Consider the following 24704-nt stretch of genomic DNA (forward strand, 5'->3'; position numbering starts at 1 on the left):
ATTACATTTATTGTCCTGGTATTATCTTTTTTTGAAGTGATTATCAGATTACATCACTCTCCTGCTCCACACTCATCACTGCTTCCCAGAGAACTGGATTCAAACGAAAACTTCCAGTTTAGGTCTGGCACTGCCAACCTGTCCCCGTCCCCTCTACCCATTTCCACTATGACGTAACCCTTTGTCAGCTTCTTGACCTGGTGACCTCTCTCCTTCTTTGCACATGCTCTGCCAGTCTGTCTGGAACACCTGTTTGTTTCCCATTTGGAGCAATGCTCCTGGAAGGCAGAGACTAGGCAAGACTTGCCCAACCAAGCTCCTGGCACACAGGACATGCTATATATACTAAAGAAAAGGCTTGTTGATTGAGTAAATGGCTGAATAGATGAATTCTCCAAACCAGGAGAGCTATGCCAAGACCTGAGGTGTTACAGAATCTTCCCTGGGTGCTCAGCACCAAAATTGGAGGAGAGTCAGGACTCAGGAGGAATTGGAGGGTTGAGTCCTCCTAGGATATGATCAGAGGTGATAGACCAAGGGTACCCTCCATCCAAGAGGTGTCAGGCTTTGTTTCACAACGTGGGGTGGGAGGTATCAGAGGTCAGAGGTCTGTCTATGCCAAACCAGAAGCTGCCTGCACCTGGCTGTGGAAGGTGAGGCAGGCCAGTTCTCTTCTCTACTACTTAAAAAGTCAGAGGTCTTTATTTTCCAGTTATAATACTCCTACCGTCAAAAACCCAGGCCCAGTGGGTCAAACAACGCCAGGGATGCTCACCCTGCACAAGAGCAGGCAGCACTTGTCCTCACCAGTGAACCACCCACAAAAACAGCAGAGTTTAAAAGTAAAGCTAGAGAGTCAGAAGGGCAACTCATAACTCCCAGTAAAATTCTGAATTTTTTGGTATGGTCTACAATGTCCAGTATGAAACCTTGGGCACAGTATAAACATACTTTTCTGAAAAATTCCCATCCATCTCAAGAACACGAGCTTCTTAATTTGACTAGAGAAACGGACTGACCACTGTTGGGTTCCTGGGCTTCAGGCAGCTTTCGCCATTTCCTGACTCTCTAATGCCAGTGATGAGGGAACTGAAAGTACTGAACTGAATCCTACGGTACTGAAGACAGGATCTAAACGCTATAGACTCCAAGTGAGGCCCTCAACTATTCTATTTTAGTCAGTAAAAAATGGAAATATTTAAAATACATCAGAAAACTTAAAGTACAAATAAAAGATGGGTATGAAGCAGTGCCTCTGGATTCTACAGGTCCCTTTTTGGGGACTTCAAGTGATAATGAGGGAAGAGCAACCCGGCTCCCTTCCTGGCCTCAAGCACGGCAGCTTTGCTTCAGGGGGCTGCATGTTTCTTCCTGAGCAAAGAGTCTTTGGCTGTAGTAGTTTACAGTAAAGGAAGGCATTTTCAAAATAGATAAACAGGTAGTAAACTCCTGTAGTATGGATCACATGACTTCAAAATACATGATAAAATGTATAAATAAAAAGGTTACAAAGATATATGTGATATATATTTATGTGTATTTATATAAATATGATCAACCCCTAACAGTGAACAGTATTTTTCAAGTTTCTAGTAAGCAAATGGTGCTATTTTTTGATTCTCTTACCAAGTAGACATATGACACAAACACAAGCAGTTGATACAGTTGACGGGAGGCCCACTTCTCATTCAACTCGTTCTTTGACCATTTAATACAAGATACACATCAGATTGCACACATAGAAAAAATCATAAGGTAGTGAATCTGAAGGAAAGAAGTCGTAGCTCTTCTATAGCATGAGAATTTGTCTCTGTCCAGGATGGCATGTTTCCTAGTGTTTCTCAAAGCATGGTCCCGGGACCAGTGTTCCAGGACCACCTGGAAACTCGCTAGTAATGAATGCAATGCCAAGCCTAATTAAGTGCCACTCTGAAGGTGGCACTCAATGACCTAAGTTTTAACAAACTCTCCAAGTGAAATGAATCAAGGCCAAGTCTGAGAAGCACTAGCCTTAGACCAAGGGTTGTCCAAAGTAGAAGAAAGTTCAAAATTCCTGTACAGAAGGAAGGACTGACAGCCAGAGAAAGGAAATCACTTGCCCAAAGTCTGACACATAATTATCAAGAAGTGCAGAGGTGAGTGAATGCTCGGGAGGACCTGGGAAAGCCCCAAGTAAGAATGAAATCACACCATGCGCTACAGCACTGGGGACTGACAAGGTGAACTTATCAGAAAGTACAGCCTTACTGAGTGCTACAGAGAAAACTGGGTAGGTGTAGGAGTACAGGGGAATGTAAGAATTCCTTAACTTAAAAATCGTGCAATCATATTTTGTCTAATTCAATTTAGGTAAATGGTGGGTTAGATTTAACATCATCTCCTACACGGAGTGAAAACGAAAGCACTATTTTTCTTCGCACTATGTGCAGCATTTGATTTCATTTGAGGATAATTATACAGAAAGGGGGAGCAGCTAAGATCTGCAAGACCAAGATAAATGAGAAAGCAGAAGGGAAGAGCTTATGTACCAAGGCCCTGGTTTGAAAAAGTGGTACCAACCCTAAGGATTTCTGCAGTGTGCTTGAAATGATAATCACTTCATGATCAAGTTTCAGACCTTTAATTTCATTTCCATGCATGTCATCTATAATTTGCTATGTTTAAAGTAGAACAAATCCATACTGTAAGTGATATCAAGGCATATTCTCCTTGTCTTCAATGAATGTCTCTATCATACATTGTTATATAAGTTTTGCAACAACTGATTTTTATGCAGAAAGCATGTTAACACAACTGAAGAATCCTTAATAAAATAAATATACAGGCCCACAAGGGGTTGCCATGTCCTGGGAGGACACAGTGATGTGCCCTGCGGTCATCACTTAGTTGCTAAGACAGCAGCCTGAACTGCCCTGCCCTGTCTGCTTGGTCTTCATGTTTTGAGACTCATTTCATTTGATTTTCACTGAAATCTTCAGAACTCAAAGAAGCCATCTAAATGGTGACTGTGATGGCTGATGTATCTCAAGGCCACTTTGCAGAAAAGGAAGAATCTTCTTAGATTTATGCCTGTAATACCAATTGCTGCCAGGAAAGCAAATAAAACTTTCCCCTACTTGTGGGCACTCAAAGCAAGAAGTTTCAAAAGTCTAGCGCTATACCCATGCCCACCTTTCCCTGCAAAAGCAGACTATTAAAATATTCTCCACAAGCAATCTCTTACTCAGAAGAGACATTCGTTCTTAGCAGAGCCTGGGATGGAGAGGGCACTTGGTTAATGCCAGTTGAGTCAAAGGTACCCTTTAAAGTCTTCTTTTAAAATGATGACCTTAATTTCCACTCATTCTCCATAAAGTGTATCAACCATTGTTTAGTGCTAGTTAGTATTTCTATTTAAGGAAAACAGCCTGTTAGCTTAAGAAAATAAAGTTTCCTAAATATGGCTAAGATTAGGTCCCTCTTCTTTGAAGACATGGATACCCTGCTCTCTGGATGAAGGGGCAAGTGAGTGAACAAACCAACCTGTCTGCTACCCAGCTTGCGAAGCAGTGGAGTAGAGATCTGAACTCAGCCGTATCTGGCTTCAAAGTGGCCCTCCTTCTGCCAGCTCTCTGAACTTTCAATCTTTTCAACTACTTAACACAGTTGGAGTCGCAAGTCAGTAAAAAGGTCCAGTCATTTTTAATGAATGATGTAGTGAGATACAAGTTCAAAGCTGAATTAGGCAGCCACTTCCTCATGTTTTAATCTATAGGTACCAAAGAAACCAAAAGTCTCAATCTAAATAAAAAGAAGAGGCAAAGTGTAAAAACCCACCAGCTGAAAAAATCATCAGAAATTACATACTGAAATATAAACAAATAAATTTTAGAAGAAGAGTAAAATGAAATACAATTAAAAAACAAGGAACAAATGAAATGGATTAGTTGATCCAGGGAAATATCTAAATCAGCATTTCTCAGTGTAGTTCAATGGGATGTTAATGTTTCTTACACAATGGGAAAGATTTTGCTCAAATTAGGAAGCACTGTATTGGACAGGTTTATTATATAATGTCCAAGCCTTAAACATACAATATGCACTGTAAATCTCCATAGAAAACATGTACAGCTGCTCAATGTAAAACTCTTATCAAAGGACAAGGCAGGGGATTAGTATCACTGTTTCAGTCTCACACTCTGATACTCTTGTTTCCAGGCAAGGAGTCGGGGGCACTGGATGTAGCCTCTGTGCACACCTGTGCAGGCTGTATACAGTTCAAAGCACCCCTCTGGTGTGTTCGAGTGGAGTATGAAACTCGGCCACGCTACCCTTGCTTATCTGTTTCCAATGCTGACAGCAGCCCAGAAGAAGGTGCCACAGCTGGGCTGGAGTACCTCGCAACAGTCAGTTCTGGAGCAAGTGGCCCTGTCTGAGGGCAATGGTCAGTGGAAGTGAGGAGAAACTCAGAGGCAACATTTTGCAGAGGAATCCAAAACCAGTTCAGGACAAGACCTTTAATCTGAAGCAGTGAGGAAGAGTGACAGAATCTAGATAAGACTTCCTAGAGATGGAAAATAGAAAAATCGGGGAAGAGTGAATGTGGGGCAGTATCGACATTTGCTTTTCACAATGCACCTCCTGACTGAGGCCTGGAAAGAGAACTCTGGAGGCTCCTGGACTGAAATCATGCAGACAGAAAGCTAATCATCTCAAACAGTGCTGGCCTTGTCCTCCCACCAACTGTGCCATTGCTTTAATTGTTGTTCTTTAAATCAATGTGAGAGTGTGTGTGCACGTCTCACTGGGGATTATGCTAGGCAAGCACTTTTCCCCTGGGCATCTCCAGCCCTCTGAGTCAGGGTCTTACTACATTGCCTAGGCTGGCCTTGAACTTATGATCAACCTGCCTCAGACTCCTGAGTAGCTGGGTATACAGGTGTGCCCCAGGACATCCAGCCAAAGCAACACAACTTTAAACAGTAAACCTATTCCAGAAGAGGATGTCCATATCTTTTGAGGGGCAGTCCAGTGCTCTCTGGAGTAGACACCCACGTTTGAATGCTGGCTCTTCTACCTATTTAACATCCCATGACTCGGTTCTTTCAGCTGTCAAACAAGGATAACTACGGTTACTACCTGGAAATGTTGGTTTGAGGGACAGGCAGCAGACAGTAATGATCACTAAAGACTCCATGTTTTCCTTTCCACTTCCTGGTCCCTAAATAGGGAGGTGGAACCACACCTAAAACATCTGGGAAAATTTGTGATTTTTTTTATGTCTGCCTACTCTCTTCTCCTGCCATTGCAAATCCTGTTGAGGAGGAGCTTCCATCTGCCTTTCTGAGCATTACCATGAGAAACAGACCCCTCAGTAAGCCTGGGACAGGAGAACTGGGAGTTAATTGACTACTGCAGCACATCCTAACCAAAACAGCATGTAAAGTGCTTGAAATGGTGCTTGGCATACAGACAGCACTCTATAAATACATGCTATTGTTATCATTATTTGTGTAAGTAAAAGTTACACATAAAAAACTGCTAATCTGGGCTGGGGTTGTAGCTCAGTGGTAGAGTGCTCACCTCGCATGTGGAAGGTACTGGGTTTGATCCTCAGCACCTCATAAAAATAAAATAAAGGTATTGTGTCCATCATCTACAACTAAAAAAAATATTAACAACAACTGCTAACCTTACCTGCCTGCAGGCTTTGAGGGTAAGACCGCCTCTTTTATTTATTTAGTGGAGACATGGTCTTGCCATGCTGCCCCCACCTTTTCTTCCAAATAGCTTGGACTAGAGCCTATCTTTCTGTAAAGAACATATGGATTAGCAAATGTTAGGGGCACCATAAAGCATCCAGGACCATTCCTGTTGAAATTCAGCCCTCTCTTGAGGTTAATGAAACTCTCCATCAGAAAGTGACTGATTTCTCCCTCCCTTCTTCCTTTCCTCCTTTTCTTGCCTTCCTCTTTCAGACCTCAGAGTCTAAAACAGGCGTCTCCTAGTACTAAAATGCTGTTTTGTGAGTCTGTCTCGGGTTGAATAACACTTGGCAATCACATACACATTCCACAAACACAAACTTTAGGTGAAAAGTCTTATTCACTGCATGCAAAATCCACAGCCTGAGAATTTAATCCTGTTTAAAATGCATGATCTGAATGTCTATCTGAAACACTTCTAATGTAAATCTTAACAGAAAACCAAGGTTACCAAAAAAAAAAAAAAAAAAAAAAAAAAAAAAAATCAATGGTTTAAATTCAGCCTGAAGTGATCTAAAATTTCTGTGTACTGAATGAATTTAACACCAGGTATAGCTGTATTGATGAAAGCAAAATCCACATTATTAATTATGGTCTACTTATACAAGAAATGCTATATAGACTGCTAAAATATTTTTCAGTTTTGTTTATATGACTACCAAGAGCTATTGAGCAACAAAAGAAAAGCTTGCAAAATACATGCATAATGTATATTTTTCATTTTTTTAAATTTACTTGGTGGCAAAACCTGCCCTGCCCTGAGTCCATTTGGCTGGAAGCTCTGACTTGAGGTGGGACTCTTCATAGTTTTGTATTTATCCTACTTCATGTAAATATTCACATTCTTAATGCTAAGATAAAACTGTGTTTAATTATAAGCCAGAGAAGTCACTGGAAAGGTATTAATACATGGCCAGTAACACCTGTTGCACCTATTTTTAGAAAAATATACAAATCTCTGAACTTTAAAATACAACTAACCTCAAGGATTTTGCCGAGTTCAACCTGGATGAGATGGTTAACTGTGTCTATGTCTGTCATTGGAAGAGTTCCTGGAGAGGGCACCTCAACTCAGGAAAAGTGGGGTTCGTAACATACAACGTAATGGGAAGGAATTTCAGCATGCGCCAACCAGACAGACTGATTTAGGAAGCAGACATTCAAGGGAGGACGCAGGCCATCTGAAGGTACAGTCTTCCCTGTGCTTGCACTTGCCCACTCCCTGCATCAGGCTGTTTTCTGTGGCTGGATTGCTCAGAGTTGCGTGTTTTCCATCTCAAAGGTTCAAGGGCTTCCTACATTCCAACCTTTCATGGACACCTCCCTTTTCAGATTCAGTGTATCTTTTTCTGCACCCCTCAATTCCTCTCTCTTGTCTACATAAAGTATAGACAGACACATTAAAATATCTAAATTATCAGTATCTCTTTGTATAAATTTATCAAATGTTTTCAGAGGAATACTATACTTTTAAATATTAACAGAATTTAGCATTAGATAATAATTCTTATTTTTCACATTTCTGAAATGGAGTAAACATGTAAGACTTTCATAATAAGGTGGGGGCCCCTTCCCTCTTAATCGCCCGCCCATCCACATGAATAGGTCTCACTTCATAAAACATCCCACAATACTATACTAAAGCCTGGTAGGACATGAAGAGACGTCTGCTGGATCAAAAATCCAAACCTTCCAATTATGGATGATTATTTTGTAAAAAGGTGAGGTTTTACAAAATTGGATGGCTCCGGGCACAGGAGCTACCCATTTACCATTGAGCACTCCCATCACCTTTATACTTCTCAATATTTTAAGAAGAACTTGAGAAATAATCCGATAGAATTCTAGATCTAATATGCACATTTCCAGCTACTCTCATTTGAGCATGAAGAAAAGAAGAATCTTAAAAAAAAAAAAAAACACAAAAGGTCTTGAGGCTGAGGTTGTAGCTCAGTGCTAGAGCACTTGCTTAGCATGTGTGAGGTACTGGGTTTGATCCTTAGCACCACATCAAAATAAATAAAATAAAGGTATTATATCCATCTACAACTAAAAAAATAAAATAAAAATAAAACCTTTAACCCAAACCACAATACTTTGCAGTCAGACACTGCAATAGGAAATGCTCCACAGCTAGAGAAATCTTTGCTTTGCTTCAACAGCTCTGAAGCAATAACTGCCTTCCAACTGTTAAATGACACTTTGGCTCTTGGGCAAGATACAGAACTGTTCAGAGGCTTAGAACAGAGAAGGAACCAGGAATATGGAACATCTTGGCTGAACTAGTATCCTTCTGGGAACCTCCTATTTTTAAAAAGCTTTTTCTAAAACCACTGCCACACTGAGACTCTCCAAGGGCATGACATTTAAATGTTTTTTCTTTTCCTGTTGAGAATCAGTTTCAATCCAGTTACTCCTTCCTTGTCCTATTTTATGGTGTGGGAAAATTAACTGGATGCAACTCTCTGTTGTTGACTCCTTAACTTCTTTGCCAAGTACACAAGCAGTGACGGCCTGAAGCTGGGAGTAGAATCGGCCCAGCTGGCACTATTTAGCAAGCAATGGTTTTACTGCTTTCCTCTCAATGGCCTAAACAACAAAAAACTGAACATACTTTTGGTACTTTATATTTAATCAAATGAACAACAAAAGCACTAAGAAACAGCCAAACTAGCATCATCTTTTTTTTTTTTTTTTTCCAAAAAAGGAAGCTGCTATGTAAAGAAAGGTCTTCTTGCTAATACATTAACTGCTAAAGGGGCCCCAGAGTAGAGAAAAGGGGATATATGAGGGTGTGGATGCGTGGGACAGTGAACGCTCCAGGCACAGCAGACAGCTTGCTCTGTCTGGAGCTGGCTCTGATGGGAAGCATCTTTAATCAGGAGAAGGACAAGTTCAAGGGGTCTGGCAGGTCAACTAAAACAATGGTTCTAAAACCTTTTTTTAAAAACATCACTATCCACTTAGCATATACAGCAAACCAAAACCTAGGAGAGGTAATTCACATACCTTATTTTTAAAAATGCCACTAGAAGAAAAACTCGAAGAGTGAGAGGCCCTGACCTGTGTTATCCCTGCTGTATCCCTCCTGTGGGAACACAGTGCATGTGGAGAATTTCAATAAACACTTGAATGAATTGGTAGTGAATATGGCAAGGAGGTATGGTTAATCCGACTTTACAAAACGCAAAAAAAAAAAAAAAAAAAAAAAAAAAAAAAAGACCCAGAAAACCCAAGTAACCCGGCAAGGCCACAAAGTAAGAAGATGCTCAGTAATTACTTTTACCTGGGTCTCTAGGAATTTAAAGTCCATGTACTAATCACACCACAGATGTATTAAAAGAACAACAGAGTGTGCCCACATTTCTCTGGCTTCTCACCACTGGGAGGCAGCATTTCCTTGACATAATCACACATGAGAAATATTCACTTGTGGAAATGAACGCTCTATCTTTTCAGAACAGTGACCACATACAGGACTTTAACCAAAGGAAGAAATTCATCAGGAGGAGAAATACTGGTTTACAAAATCTGAAGCACAAAGGAAGTGGCTGAAGGTTGCAGATAGTTGTCTAAAGGAATATCAAAGAAGTGAGTCTCTTATTTTTGCTCTGAATATTTGTTTTATATGAAAATCTTTACGTAACTATGTATTATTAAACCCTTTCCCCTAAATCCCCACAAACTAAAATTCGATGGCTAATATTTTTTATTTTGAAGTCAGAGACTCACAAAACGTTGGAAAAAATTGCACAGAGTTCCCACGTACCCATCAACCTGCTTTCCCCACAGCAGAATCTTATACAGCAAGTTATGAAAACCAAGAAATTGATACTGGTGCAATACCCTGGACAATCCCTACTGACTTTACTTGATTCCACCAGTCTTTCCAAGTGCTCTTTCTTTTAAAATATTTCTTTGTACATAGTTCAAAGGAGGATATGGTTATTAGCACCCACAAAGCCAAGTGCTTAGCACAGGCACAGTAGAAAACAAGTCTTGGGGTATCTTAGTATCAGCAAAGTCTTAACACCTACCACAGGCTCAAAGGTGTAGAAATGCAAATTGCATCCAAGACTTTCATTTGAGTAAAGAGCCAGATGATTGTATACCACCTTCTGAGAAGTATCTGTTCAGTTCCTTGGCCCATTTTTTGATTGGCTTATTTGGTTTTTTTGGTGTTTAGCTTTCTGAGTTCTTTATATATCCTAGAGATTAATGTTCTGATGTGCAAGTGGTAAAAATTTGCTCCCAAGCTGTAGGCTCTCTATTCACTTCACTGATTGTGTCTTTTGCTGAGAAGCTTTTTAGTTTGAAACCATCCCATTTATTAATTCTTGATTTTAATTCTTTTGCTATAGGAGTCTCATTAAGATAGTAGGAGCCTAATTCGATATGATGGAGATTTGGGCCTACTTTTTCTTCTATTAGGTGCAGGGTCTCTGGTTTAATTCCTAGGTCCTTGATCCACTTTGAGTTGAGTTTTGTGTATGGTGAGAGATAGGGGTTTAATTTCATTTTGTTGAATATGGATTTCCAGTTTTCCCAACACCATTTGTTGAAAAGTTTATCTTTTCTCTAATATATGTTTTCAGTACCTTTGTCTAATATAAGGTATCTGTAATTATGTGGGTTAGTCTCTGTGTCCTCTATTCGGTACAGTCTATTTTGGTGTCAATACCATGCTGTTTTTGTTCCTATTGCTCTGTAGTATAGTTTAAATTCTGGAATAGTGAGTGATGCCACCTGCTTCACTCTTCTTGCTAAGGATTGCTTTAGCTATTCTAGGAGTCTGAGTGAAGTAAACCAATCCCCAAAAAACAAATGCCAAATGTTTTCTGTGATTTAAGGAGGCTGATGCATAGTGGAGTTGGGAGGGGGAACATGGAAGGATTAGATGAACTCTAGATTGGGCAAAGGGGTGGGAGGGGAAGGGAGGGGACATAGGGATAGAAAAGACAGTCGAATGAGATGGACATCATTACCCTAAGTATATGTATGAAGACATGAATTGGTGTGACTCTACTTTGTATAAAACCAGAGACATGAAAACTTGTGCTCCATATGTGTAATATGAATTGTAATGTATTCTGCTGTCGTATGTAACAAATTAGAATAAAAAAATTTTAAAAAAGAGCTAGATGATACTGCCTAGGGAATCACTGTCCTGTGCTCATCCAGCAAGGCACCCAAAGGCTGCTACAATCCATCAGGGTTCCCATGGGCCTAAGTACAGCTTGTGCTGGTGGTAGACCTTGGCATCATCCACATGATGCAAGTTATTATGGTCTGGGTATGAGTGTCCCCCAAAAGCCCTTGTGTGAGACAATGCTAGAAGGTGTAGAGATGAAATGATTGGGTTTTAAGAGGTTTACTCTAATCAGCACATCAATCACCAGATAGGAATTAACTTGGTGGTAGCTCTGGGCAAGTAGGGTGTGGCTGGAGGAGGTGGGCCACTGAGGGGAATGCCTTTGGGGTAATATATTGGATAAGCTGACCTTAGTTTCTGCTTTCTGATCATCATATGACCTGCTTTCCTCCACCACACCCTTCCACCATGATGTTCTGCCTCACCTTGAACCTCAAGGAATGGAGCCAGAGGTCTATGGACAGAAACCTCTGAAACTGTGAACCCTCAAATAAACTCTCCCTCTTCTATACCGTTCTTGGTGGGTCTTTCAGTGATAGCAGAGAAAAAGCTGTTTAAAACACAGGTATATAGACTACCAGAGTTCTGGGGTCAGGGCAGCTTCCACCAAAATTTCAGAAAAACCCAGGAATCCGGGCAGGATCAGAGTGGATGTGAGTAGCCCCCAACAGGACAAAGGGTAGTGAAGCTGTGGGAGTCAAGCCAAACCTACAAGTGAGACCCAAGGAAGCAGAGGTGCCAGCAACATGCCACACTTGTCAGGCGAAGCTACAGGCGCCATGCAAAGCCAGCCCAGGAGAGTGCCCATGTGCACTGCTGCCAACGAGACCACAGGGGCAGGGCTGCCCAACCCTTTGGGAGCCCACATTACACAGTGTGCCCTGGACACCAGACATGGAGCTTTAGTATTTCATGTCTGCCCTGCTGGGTATCCATCTGACTTGGGCTGAACCCTCCTATTTCCTATTCTTCCTTCTGGAATAGAAATGTTTACCCTATGCCTGCATGTTTTATCCACCACTGTATCTTAAAAACACATCAATTTTTTATTTTTACAGGGGTTCACAGCTGCGTTTGAGTCCTGGAGGAAACTTTGGACTAGGAGTGTTTTGAACATCAGTGGAACAGTTAATATTTTGAAACTCCTGGGGATGGGTTCACTGTCTTTTTGCGCTGTGAGGTGGACATGAGTGTCTGAAGGCCAGGAGTGGAGTGTTAAAAGCAAGAAGGTCCCAGAGAGGAAGATCTGAACTAAGGATGACAGGGTCCTTGACATACGTGATGGAAAAGAATTTCAGCATGTGTCAGATACTGAGGCACAGAGATGTACTTAGGAAAGCAGACGATGCAGGCTATCTAGACATGGGAAGGAACACCTTGGTCTGAGGTTTTAATAAATATCGATGGACAGTAGGGGCTGCACTAGAGGTGGGGGTGGTCACAGTTTGCACAGTGTTCTTGGTATCTGCACACTGCCCTCACACCTTGGTACTTCCTGCTGCCAAGGACAGGAGAGCAAGCATGCAGGCTGGACTGCTCCTGAGCTGCATTCCAACAGTTCATAGGTGATTCTATTGAGATTCAGGATGTTTTTCTCTGTGTCCCCAAATTTCTCTCTCCCACGGGTAGTGTTATCCAGAGGTGAGAAAACCTTTGTGAGGAGGGCCTTGGGTCACTGTGGACACACCCTTGAAGGGGATTAGGGGACCCAGGATCCAAAGTGCTTCTTATCCCCACACTTTTGGCTTCCTGGCCTTGAGGTGAACAATTTCGCTCTGCCACTCACTCTTGTCACAGGCCAGAGCAACAGGCCAACCAACCGACTGCAGACTAAGAGCTCCAATACCGTGAGCCAAAATAAATCCTTTTAAAGTTAATTATCTGTAGTGCTTTGTCACAGAGGCAAAAAGTTGGCAAAAATAAACACCATTTTTTTTCCTTGAAAGAAAAACTGGCAAACTGTGGTTATTCAGATCTGGGTATCATATGTTAAACTCATCTCTGAAATCAGTGAGGGGGGCTGTCACTTCAAGGTCAACAACCGACAGAATCTATTGGTAATGATAAAACGAGAGCTTTCAGAGAAAGCCAAAATTCTGAAACACTTGTATCTGTCACCTCAGGCTTGACAGCATCTGAATAGTTAAAGCTCCATTATATGGTTTGGTTTACATGGGTGACTTCTTCTATTTTTGTTTTCTTTTTTTATTTCCATGGCTGACTTAAGATATCACTTGTCAAATTCTGGTGTAGTATCAAAAACAATAACTACCATAATTACCTTGAACACTTTCTTTGCCCATACAGACCTGTGTGTGGCCACACTTTACCCGCTTCATCTCAACACCACCCAACACGGAGGTGCATGCGAGAAGCCAGCCACTTTCTAGCAAGTCAGGTTGAAAGCATGTGCAAAAATGTAAACCAGCACCATGCTTCTTGTTTTTTGGGAGATGGGGGTTCTCATAAAAAACGGGCTTCTAAGGGAACATAAGTTCATTATCTTAAGAAATTAATACATGAAACTTTCTTGGTTTTCATTTCTAAGACAGTAAATGTGGACAGAAATAATATACACAAAAAGTCTTTCATATCCTAAATCATTTTTGAGATCGGGACCCCAAGACCCAAAAGTTTGAGAACTACCATCTAATACTTTCACTATTTCCAATGTGCTAAAACTGATGAAGGAAAAAGACAGAAATAGACCCCTCCCCTCCAAACAGTTTTCAAGCTAACCCAACACAAACTATTTTAGTATAGCTCTCAGTGGCCACAGCGTCAGGTAGCTCGTCGCCATGAGCAATGAGGGAAGGAAAACGTAGGGTGGTAGTTTAGAGGGAGGACCAATGTCCCATCCATCGGAGTCCACAGGTCATGGGACTGGAAATCACAGGAGCCTTATCCAAACAGACACACACCTGGAAAATGGGAACGGGTACGCCAAACCTCTCCTAGTCGCAGTTATTCCTAACCCACCAGGGGACTACTGATCCAAGACCTGTTCACACCCACTCCTTGTGAGCAGGTGATCATGACCCTCACAAAGAAAATTTGCTGGGGAGCTAAAAAAAAGGGGGGGGGGCAAACTGCATAAGGGGGTATGAGAGAACAGAATAAGAAGAAAGAGGTCCAAAATACTTAGCACCCCCCAAATGTGTGAGGGCCATACCCCCCTAGATTTCTGCCTGTCATCCTGTGTGATTAGCCTTAAATCCTTCCTATGGGATCTCAAGAGCTAGTGAGTGTGGAGTCCTGTGGGATTCCCACAGCCATGGTTGCTTTGGCTCTGCTGAAACAGCATCACCTGTAGCAGAGAACTTATGCTCACAGCCCTAATTCTGTCACTTTCTAGGTATAGTGTTTTTTGGGAAATTAGTGTACTTATCTATAAAACAATGATGCCTGCTTTGACACTGGAGTTACCACAATGATCAAAGGGAAGACGTGAATAATCATGAAAGCTTCCATTTTTTAAGCACGTCCCATGGGTCAGGTGTTACGTTCAGTGATTTACTTCCCTGACCACATTGGGAAGAAACAGCACTGTCGATCCTTTCACAGGTAGGAAGTTGCCTTAGAGAAGCCAAGAGATTTGCCTAAGGCTACTGGGCTGGTTGTAGGATTTCAGGTGTGATTAAGACCAAACTCTGATTCCTCTCTCCACCTGCAATTCACAGACTCTTGGATCCTACATTACAAGGTAGAGTAACTTTTTAAAAGAAGCATTTTAAATAACTTGGGGGAAAGTGGGAGTAGGAAAAGCAAGTTATTTTAAAACCAACTTCATGTGTTAACTCCAGGATGAGTTCACAGGACTCAGTGAAAATTGCAATCCTCTGCCCATCCTCAGACGTCAGTTAAAACTTAGAAGCTGGTTAACCAAAAGCAGTCTCAGCCATATGTAACATAATATCAACATCTTTGTAGCTCTTCTGAGTTTTCAACAACATTCCACTTGATTGTCATGCCTTTTGCAATCATTCAAAGTTCAGAAAAAGGAAAAACAGAACAAAACATCTGCATGGCAGGTAAGAAAGCCACCGTTGCTTAGTGTGCTCGTCTTTCTCAGAACCGCTCTTGCAAGAACGCCCGGGCACAATGCACTCGAAATACCAACTGCTCAGAATTAACACAGGCGTTGAAAGCCTTTCCCCACCTAGGGTTAGTCAAAAGCAAAAAGCTATTACAAGACCTAACCCAAAAGCTGTCCTTTCCTTTTCTTCCATAAAAACAAGTAATGTTTTAGTATGAACTATTAAAATACCCTTTATAAGCAATATCTTAATTAGAAAAATGAGGCTTTTCAGTATTTAGCACTTAGACTTGGAACAGAGACACTGGTGTCTTTTAAGATATAATTTTGAAGGTCTAAATAATATCCAAGTATTTTCTTTTACCTTTCTCTGTTTTGACTCATTAATTTTTGCTTCCTGCTTCCAGTCTTCACTAGTCTAAGGAAATAGGATGTTCGAGACTCCTCTGAGGAATACTGTCGGATGGGAGTGTTCTTCAGTGTGGACTGTAGGTACTGCTAGCAGACCAGGAAAGCCCTCTCTGGTTCCCCCGAGCCCTGAGCTTCAAGGTGTGCCCCACCAATCTGGGCAGATCAGGTTCTCCTGGTCAAGCACAGGAAGGGAAGTGGCAAGCCACTGCTGCTCTCAGGCTGCAGTACCTCTGGGACTGTCTCAGCAACCAACCAGAACACAAACCCATTCCACCTGCCCCATCACCAGGTCCGCCACTGCCACCTTCAAAGGGAAAATGTTTGCTTTTATTTTATATACTATTTATGTTTTGTGGAACTGGAGGTTGAACCTAGGGATGCTCTACCACTGAGCTACACCCCTTGTCCTTTTTATTTTAAGACAGTCTTGCTAAGTTGCTTAAGCTGGCCTAGAGCTTGTGATCTTCCTGCCTCAGGCTCCCAAGTATGCCTTTATTTTCTTTTTGAAACGAAGTAGGTCTTCCAGCCATTTCTTTAAGGTTTTCCTAGACTTTTATTCTACAGGGAGTGGCTGTGGAAACAGGCCTGCAGCTTAGAGTGTATCTGATCTGAGGGCATAGCTAGATCAGCACTTCTAGCTAGGAAGGCAGGACAACCAGAGAGCATAAGGTGACAGACAGCATCTATAGCGAGGTTCAGACTGTAGCCTCAGAGACAGAAAGCTGGGTTCGCATCTGCTAACAGCCTGAATGAGCCAAGTACACAATCTCAGTGTGCTCCGGGTCCTCATCTGGCCTGCAGGGATAATAAACACTGGCCTGCTGGAACGTGTTAAATGGAGATCATCCACAAAAAAGCACCCACCACACGGCCAGGTTCATCAAAGGTATTCAATGAAGATCTGTTGTTTTTACATGGAGATAAGCAGAGTTATTAGATACGCAAACACTGCCAACGGACCCTTGCTCAACTGGCTGGTGCATACACACGTATACACACGCACAAAGTTTAGAAGCAATCTACGTGGTAGCTAAGTAGCAGGGACTGGTGCAGGAACCTTGAAGGGAATGACTCTTAACTTAGGTCAAATACATTTGCTCTCCTAGAAACAAAGGGAGCAAGATATCAGGGAAAACAACTACCTTCCTGAGTCCTTCTCTGTCAAAGTAAACTCTGTCAGTCTTGTTTACCACCTTTCTTCCCACCACACCACCTTCTGTGCAACATGACCAGCAAAAAGGCAGGTAACACCCAGAAGGAAGGACAGGAGTGGGCCCTCTTTTGAATAAAAGAAATTCTGCCAGTCTAAGATTTGCAACAATACTGTGGTCTTGTTAAAGGCGTAAAACATTAGTTCCTGTGCTCAAAATTATCCTTCTCAAGTTTTTGAAAAAAATAAACATTTTTATAGCTTGCATTTATTTTCCTTCAGTTTAGCTGATTGTCAGTGTAAGGCTAATTCGACAGTAAAAACCACCAATTAGAATGGCAGGAAGTCAGACACATACACACGTATTTAAAAAGACTATTCTGATTGGTCCAATATGCAGGCCAACAGGCTGAAGAAGGGCAGTTGTCGTTTTTCAAACAGGTTGTCTTCATGTGTCAGCTCTTTTGTATCAGGTGGCTTTATGACACGATTATCACTGAAGGCCACAGAAGCCTAGGTGGCGTATGAGCCACTGACCCAGCATGAGGACATCTTGAGCTCAGGACCTGGATCCCCAACTGGGCAAAAGTGAACACTGGGGATTGGGGGTAGGAGGGGGGTGGAACAGCTACTCTTCAGCCGGCTAACAACAGAAATCCTTTTCCTCCGGCATCTGTGACCTCCTTGTACTCGAGACACAAGAGAGACTTGATTAAATTAATTCATGAGGAAGTGTGATGGCTCTCCAAGGATATTTTCACCAAAACAATCCATCAATCCACATGGAGAGCCCACATGATGGGCCACTGGCCTTTCCATGTGTGAACCGTGAGCGGGTCGAGGAGGGTTAGAGCACGGCCCGCGACACTACTGCCTGGCACTCCACCTCCTCCGTCACCGTCTCGAGTATCCCTGATTCGCAGGTATTCTTCCTGTCATCAAATTCTGAAGGGGAGACGGGGTCAAGGATGTGGGGGAGTTGAGCGAGGTTTGTTATTTGTAAATCAGGAACAAAACACACGACCATCTTCACACAAGTGAGGTACAATACTTGCAATTCATTTCAGATAAAGAAATCTTATCACTCTTAACTAGTTAGAAAGCAAAAGTTGCTAAAGATTATCTTCAAAAATCAGTAGACTAGAGAAGAGTTCAAATTAAGTAGTTTCTCTTGGTTTTGACAAAAGGACCCTGCTATCATCTGGGCCTCGGGTTCAAATCCTAGTAATGTCACAATGGAATTAAAAAAAAATGACCTCCAGATCTAGGAGAAAACAGCTTTTAATTTTTATTCTTTTTCACCCCCAGGCCCAAGGGTTGGGGAAAAGAATAGGGAACTGTTCTCTATCTATGATCTTATGCTTTGTTAGACTACAATTCTTTTTAATCACACAAGAAATGACTTACCAGATTTTTCAGCAGTGTGGACAGTTCCTTTGTAAGAGTAGAAAACTTGACAAAAGCGGTGCCAAGATCGGGGTTGTCTCGACTTAAAAAATTACTCCCAAACTTATCAAGAACTTGTGCATAGTTTTCTTCATTTTGTACATGGTCTAAAAAAGAAAAGGAACCGAGTTATCATTTGCCACAGTGAAGAGTTTTTCTGTCACTGATCACTGAAAACTCTAGAAAGAGAAGCAGAGCAACAGCATCAGTTACTTATTGAACAGAAAGTGGGTCGCAGGACACTAAATGTTCTCACTCTCCTAAAGGAAGCTTCCCCTTTTCCTTTCACATTATTTAGCTCATTTATATCCTGATTGATCCACTAGCTCCTGTATAGTCAGACAGTCACATAGGTCTCATATTTTCAAGTGATTAAGAAATCATTTCCTTGGAAAGCTGGGAATGGAACCACCATTTGACCCAGCTATTCCCCTTCTCGGACTATACCCAAAAGACCTAAAAAGAGCATACTACAGGGACACAGTCACATCATTGTTTATAGCAGCACAATTCACAATAGCTAGAATGTGGAACCAACCTAGATGCCCTTCAATAGATGAATGGATTAAAAAATGTGGCATTTATACACAACGGAATATTACTCAGCACTAAAAAATAACAAGATCATGGCATCTGCAGGGAAATGGATGGCATTAGAGAAATTATGCTAAGTGAAGCTAGCCAATCCCTAAAAAACAAATGCCGAATGTCTTCTCTGATATAAGGGGGGTAGGGAGGAAGAGTATGAGAAGACTACCACTAAATAGGGAAGAGAGGTGGGAGGGAAAAAGAGGGAGAAGGGGAGTTGCACAGAAGATGGAAGGAGAACCTCATTGTTATACAGAATGCATATGTGATGTTGGAGGAGAAAAAGAAAAAAAAGCGTGTCACATTAGATTGGATAGAGAGAAAGGATGGGAGAGGAGGGGAGGAGTGGGGGGATAGGAAGGGCAGCAGAATAAAATAGACATTATGATTGATGTATGTACATTCCATGTATGTATTATATGTCAAAATACATAATTCTGCTGACATGTATGACTAAAAAAATTAAAAAATAAATCATATGGCTAAAAAATAAATAAAAATCAATCTATCAATCTAAAAAAATGAAAAAAAATTATTTAGAACAATAAACTGAATTATTTACATATTAAAAAAAAGAAATCATGCATAAAATTTTTAGAAAACCAATCTTGGAATGCAAAAGGAAAATAAACTTGTTGTGTCACATTTCTTTCCCTGCAGCTAATCTTAGTTTCCTTTAATCTTGTCACACCCCAGGTAGGAGGAGCAATACTGTCTGAGGCTTTGCACGTCCCTTTTCTTAGTGTGGAACGTGCAGGCCTGGACTAGGTGCATCCGTGCTTGACGTCTGGTTTCGCCACCTATGAGCCTGCTACTTCGTTGGTCTGTTTTAACTTCTACGCTGACCACCCTAGCTGGCACACAATAGGCATAAGTCTTATGAATCCCTGAGCTCTTGCTTTCCAAACTATAAAGTGGGGCTGATGTCTCCCTCATGGTCCTGCAGTGCTGTGGAGTAGACACCAGGTGTATAAATATTTCTCTACTAGGACGAATGCTCCATAACCAACTCCCACCTGCACAACTCTTCCTCTGTGTGGCTTCTGGGATGTCACTCATTTGACTGTCCTCACCTCATGGCATTCCTTTGTCTTCACTGTCTTTGTCGGTTCCTCATTTGTCTAACCTCTCCATGTAAGAAAGCCCCAGTTTTGTCTTTGGGACTTTATTCTTCTCCACCTATGCCTATTCCCTTCGAGATCTCAGACTGAAGGATTCAAGTACTACCAAATTGATATTCCTGCCCTAAAATACAGACTTGTATATTCAACCCATCTCTTTACTATCACCACTTAGAGGTCCAATAACTGTGTTCACTGTTAACATGTCTAAAACAAACACTTGATCTTCCCCAACCTCCTTTTCCATGCTTCCTTAGCTCAGTCAATGGCAAACAACTGACTTAAGTTCTTTGTTCTTTTCCAATATTTTTTGAGTTGCCAATGAACCTTTATTTTATTTATTTATATGTGGTGCTGAGAACAGAACTCAGTGCCTCACACTTGCTAGGCAAGTGTTCTACCACTGAGCCACAACCCCGTCACACTGACTTCTTAATGGCATAATGACAAAATCCACCAAGACATACCCGTTTTTTCTCTTTCTCACACCTGAGATGCAGTCCATGGGCAAACCCTGCTGCATCTACCTTTAAAGTCCATCCTAAAACTGACAATTTCTTATCCCCATGCCAACAGCCTTACGCTATCTCATCTCTTGGCTTTGGTCTCTCTGTTGCTGTTCTTGCTATGTTATCAACACAGCACCCTGTGTGACTCTGTCAAATTGTGCAGATCTTTTAACTTTGGTGGCAGACATTACCATTCATCGTGGATGTACAGGTTCCCAATCCTTGTAGGCTTGTGGAACAGAAGGGAGTACTGCGTTTCCCCACACCCCTGAAGTAAAGGCATGGAAGATGGCCTGCACTGCAATCTGAGTGGAGGCAACCGAACTGCCTTCACATGGAAGCACTTCAGATGTCCCACGTTCAGTTCCCTCTCTCCTCTTCCCTCCAGTGGTGCAGAGAATCGTACATTTGCACAGAAGCCCTTGGTGGATGCACAGTACTTAATGAATGAACAAATGAGCAGATAGGTGTCTGTCAAAGTCAGAAGTTTAAAGGCTTAATCCAAAACACCACTTCCTCTCTGTAAAGCCCTCCTTTAAGCTGGGAATGCTCGTCCCTTACCCACCATTCTCTGTACTTCTACTGCACTACTTTCCACGGCCTACCACTTTTTTACACATAAAATCTTTCCCTGGCACCAGGCCACAAGAGGAAGTTCACCTCTGCATCCCACCCAACAGGCACTGTGATCTGGATCTTCCAGTGAGCTGGACTTACAAAGCTAGGGCTTGGTAAGTCCTTCTTGACTTGGATTCACCAAACTCATTTTCACAAAGTTAAGAGCATTCTGTTCTGAATTTCCTAGGCTGTTCCACAACTGAGATGAATCATTTTAAATTTTTACTTTCAAACACCCTCCATAACAGCACAGGAGCAATGGGCACTTAGGAAAAAGCACATGGGTCTGGATGGGGAACAACTTGGGAAGGAAGTGTCAGAGTGGGCCAAAGAAATCAAACGAGGCCCCAGCAGCCTTCTAATCATCAGCACATTAAAAATTCACGATGCCTGCAGCAGATGTCAGCGTTTCTGGCTGAGATATTAAGAAAAAATAAATAAATGCAGTTTCTGGTTCCTGCCTAAGTTTATACAGAAAAGTGACTCAGAAAAACACCCACGGAAGGGCACAGCAGCTCAACAGACAGTGCACACACGTCTGATCACCCTCACTACTACAGCTGTCCCTGATACCTTCTTTCTGGGCCTGAGAGGCCTCACTTACCATTGAGAAGTGCACCACACACACTCTCTTTTTCTGCTTTAGGAGGACAGTGAAAAAATATGTGCATTTCAACTATTTCCAAGGGAAGCATCTCAGGGGTGAACACTCGCACACAGGTTGTCTGTTTGCTTAAAATTATAAAATAGTCTAAATGAAGTAAGAGGAAATGTTTAGATTAACACTATATCCATGTACTCACCATGAAGCTTAAGAAATAAAATATGACGGAATGGTTCCCCAGTTCCCTACCCTATTCCAATCTCTCTCTGTCCCCTAGCCACAGACACTGTCCTGAACTGGAGTCTCAGTCAGAGGTTAGGAGGAACTGCAAGCAGCACAATCTACTCGTGATGACGGATTCATCGAAAACCAAGATGGACTCAGCTAAGAAGAGGGGGGCCATGGGAAGGGAGCCAGCACATGTTGAGGATTTCCTCTGACCCAACTGCCTCCCATAATCTCCTATTTCACCCGCACCAGGACACTGTAAGGGAAGAATTATGCTTATTAAATAACTGAAACATAAAATCTGATGTGAGAGAGGCTGAAGGTAAGACCAGATGAGTAAGTGCAGGCTAGATCATGTATGTTTTGTTAACTGCATAACTGAATAACCAGGTAATCTATGTGTGTATCTGTGTCCCCATATAGTAATGTAAATGTTATATGTACACACACATAATTTTCTCATGTATGTACACATTTTAAGATATAGCAGTTTAGAAAAATATATCTTGGGAATAATAACAATCCTAAAAGAATAAAAATTATGAAAATTAAATATCAAGTGCTTAAAATAGTGCCTGGCATGTAGCACAGCCCCCCAAATGTCAGCCATTGTTACCTGTGACTGTTATAACACCAAGGCATATGCAATGTCAAATAGCATAGGTATGCAGGCCTCACGTTTTAATGTTTTTTAACATACTCATTATAAATCTATCAGTGACAATTTACTAAAAAGGTCTTACATGCATGTACACACACATCTTTGTACAAAATTAAGAGTTTATCAAGCAGATCTTCAACAGGTGTGCAGAGTGAGAGGCAAGACATGATTCTGGAGGAGTAAACAGCTGGGGGGCGGGACAGGGTGTGGAGGAATGGAGCTACCTGAGGGGATGCCAGCTCGGGGTCCAGAAAGAGGAGGGAAGTAGCAGGCTCTGGGGATGCACAACAGGGATGAGTGTGACTGAAGATGAACTAGTGGAACAGGAAATGGATGGATTCTTCAAGAGGTCCAAGACAGCAGCAGAAAGCTCTGTTGTAAGATCTTCACAGAAAACCTTCAAGAGTGTGGGGCAGCATGGCATGGGTAACCAGGAGAGGGGAGAGACTGGATGGAACAGGAAAAGTGAGAAATCTGGTCCATTCAGTAAGAGGACCCACTCTTTCCCAACATTTGTGAGATTTCTGGCATTCATGACACTTACTGTAAGAAAGACAGAGAGTAAATTGTTTGACTTCAAAAAAATCCCAAATACAGTTTTACCAAGTAAATCAGAAAGGGTCACTCTGTCAGGATGTCAACTGCCAGCATATCTTTGGGGAGGTGACTAGCGTTTACTGACCACCTGACATGCTCTGTGTTGTAACACGGTCTTCGCATCACACTCCAGCATGTGACCCCTATGCCCATACCAGGCAATCAGCAGGGACTCATTAGTCAAGACAGAACAGTGACGGCAGCTGGTTTCTGGGTCATTCAGTGGCTGCTAGTCACACACTCGGCCTTTATATACTTGACTGCATTTCCTCTTACTACCAAGTCTGCTGAGATGGAAATAACCACCACCACCCTATGTGCAGAGGATGCCCAAGATCACAGAACTCATAAGCCAGGGAATTTAAACCGAGGCCCTTATGATCTCAGAGCTGGGCACTTTTCACAGATGGGGATCGGAATATGCCACCACTAAAAACTGAATGGAACTGAAGGTAATTAGCAGTGGACAGGCAGGAATCTGCCCACCCCCTGCTGCCCAAAGACAGCACAGGCCTCCTCCTTTGTGAAGGTGTTTTCCTTCTCCCCTCTGAGGAGCTGAAAAACCCTGGTGGGGGAACAGGGAGGAGATGCTGGGGTATGTCTGCATAAACAAACATCACTAGAACCATCCTCACCTTCCATTTGGGTCCCTATCTATTTACCTTCCTACAATCCACTGCCCTAGAAACCCAAGCCTCCTTTTCCCTTTCTCCTTAATTCTCCACAGTCTATGGCCCTTTATTAAAATCATATATAAGCTCCCAGGCTGGGAGGTTTTCACTTCTTTTCTGTGAGGCTCCCATTGATACACTATAAACCTTTCTCCCGGCTTTTGATAGCTTAATCTACAGGCCCCTCTCACTGAATATAAGAGGTGAGAGGTGTTTCCCCCTCCCTGCACTCCCTAGTACAAAGTGGGACACACCTAATTTCAAATTCCCATTCTATCACTTGCTGTCTGTGTGGTACTTGGTCAAATAATGGACCTTTCTAAGTCTCACCTTCCCACCTGCAAAACAGAAATATCCACTGTACTTACCTCCCAGAAGTGTCATAAAGATTAAGTGAGAAACCACACGCCAAGTGCTAACAGCATATTTATAATGACAACAACATTAGCTGCCTGTCCTTGGCCTCCGCAGTGAAGCCAGGCGTTTACCTCTGACCAGCTGGCAGCAGTGGCGGACAATACTCTGAAATCAGTAAAATTCCGAGCTTCCTTTCCTAGAGGTTGGCAAGTGCCTCAAGAATACACTAAAACCAACACATTTTAAGCACACCTGGTACAGTCATCCAGTGAGAACTTTCAAATATTTACAAACCACAGCAAATGCTCAGCAGGCCTTTCTCTGAGGACTCACTGCCTACCTGTCACCCTGTCACACTTCACCAAATTAGGCCTTTTTCATAAAACCTCCTCACTCAACTGCTGACTCAAGCTTTGCTTCTTAGGTCCTGTAATAATGGCTTCCACTGATGAAGCACTGACTGCATAGGACCTATCACAGGGAACAGCCTAAAGCTCATGCAAAGGTCCCCCAAGGGAAGCACCTTACAGATGAGTAAAACTTGGGGTGAAGGAGGACTAGAACCCAGCGTCACTTGATTCTGTAGCACATCTTTTCCACTGGCAAACGAGACTGAGACTCTCATGGAAGCGAGAGTGTCGTATGCCACGGCACCTGCTCAGAATCCACAGTTAAGGGCTGGAACAAAGTGCAGAGGACAGCCCTGTCATGACATGCCAGCCACAATGCTAACAGTTCATAAACGGGTAACACTAAAAATTTTGAATCTTTTATATGCCAGGAATTGTGCTAAATATTTTCCCTTCATTAT

The 24704-nt window shown here is 42.2% G+C and overlaps 1 protein-coding gene and 1 long non-coding RNA gene across 6 annotated transcripts in view; one reads left to right on the top strand and one right to left on the bottom strand.

Moving 5' to 3' along the window:
* Positions 1 to 12720, top strand: part of LOC143382251 (uncharacterized) — a 29050-nt gene extending 16330 nt beyond the window's left edge. The window contains exons 2-3 of the long non-coding RNA XR_013088946.1: positions 9204 to 9335; positions 11955 to 12720. This is a non-coding gene — a long non-coding RNA (uncharacterized LOC143382251). The remainder of the gene's footprint in view (positions 1 to 9203; positions 9336 to 11954) is intronic.
* Asap1 (ArfGAP with SH3 domain, ankyrin repeat and PH domain 1) overlaps positions 1 to 24704 on the bottom strand; it is a 341517-nt gene that overhangs the window by 113989 nt on the left and 202824 nt on the right. For all 5 annotated transcript variants that reach the window (XM_076836260.2, XM_076836257.2, XM_076836258.2 and 2 more), the window contains exon 5: positions 17901 to 18046. In XM_076836260.2, coding sequence (XP_076692375.1) covers positions 17901 to 18046 — 146 coding nt within the window. The remainder of the gene's footprint in view (positions 1 to 17900; positions 18047 to 24704) is intronic.

This window comes from Callospermophilus lateralis, chromosome 16, assembly GCF_048772815.1.
Source record: "Callospermophilus lateralis isolate mCalLat2 chromosome 16, mCalLat2.hap1, whole genome shotgun sequence".
NCBI classification, from domain to species: Eukaryota; Metazoa; Chordata; class Mammalia; order Rodentia; family Sciuridae; genus Callospermophilus; species Callospermophilus lateralis.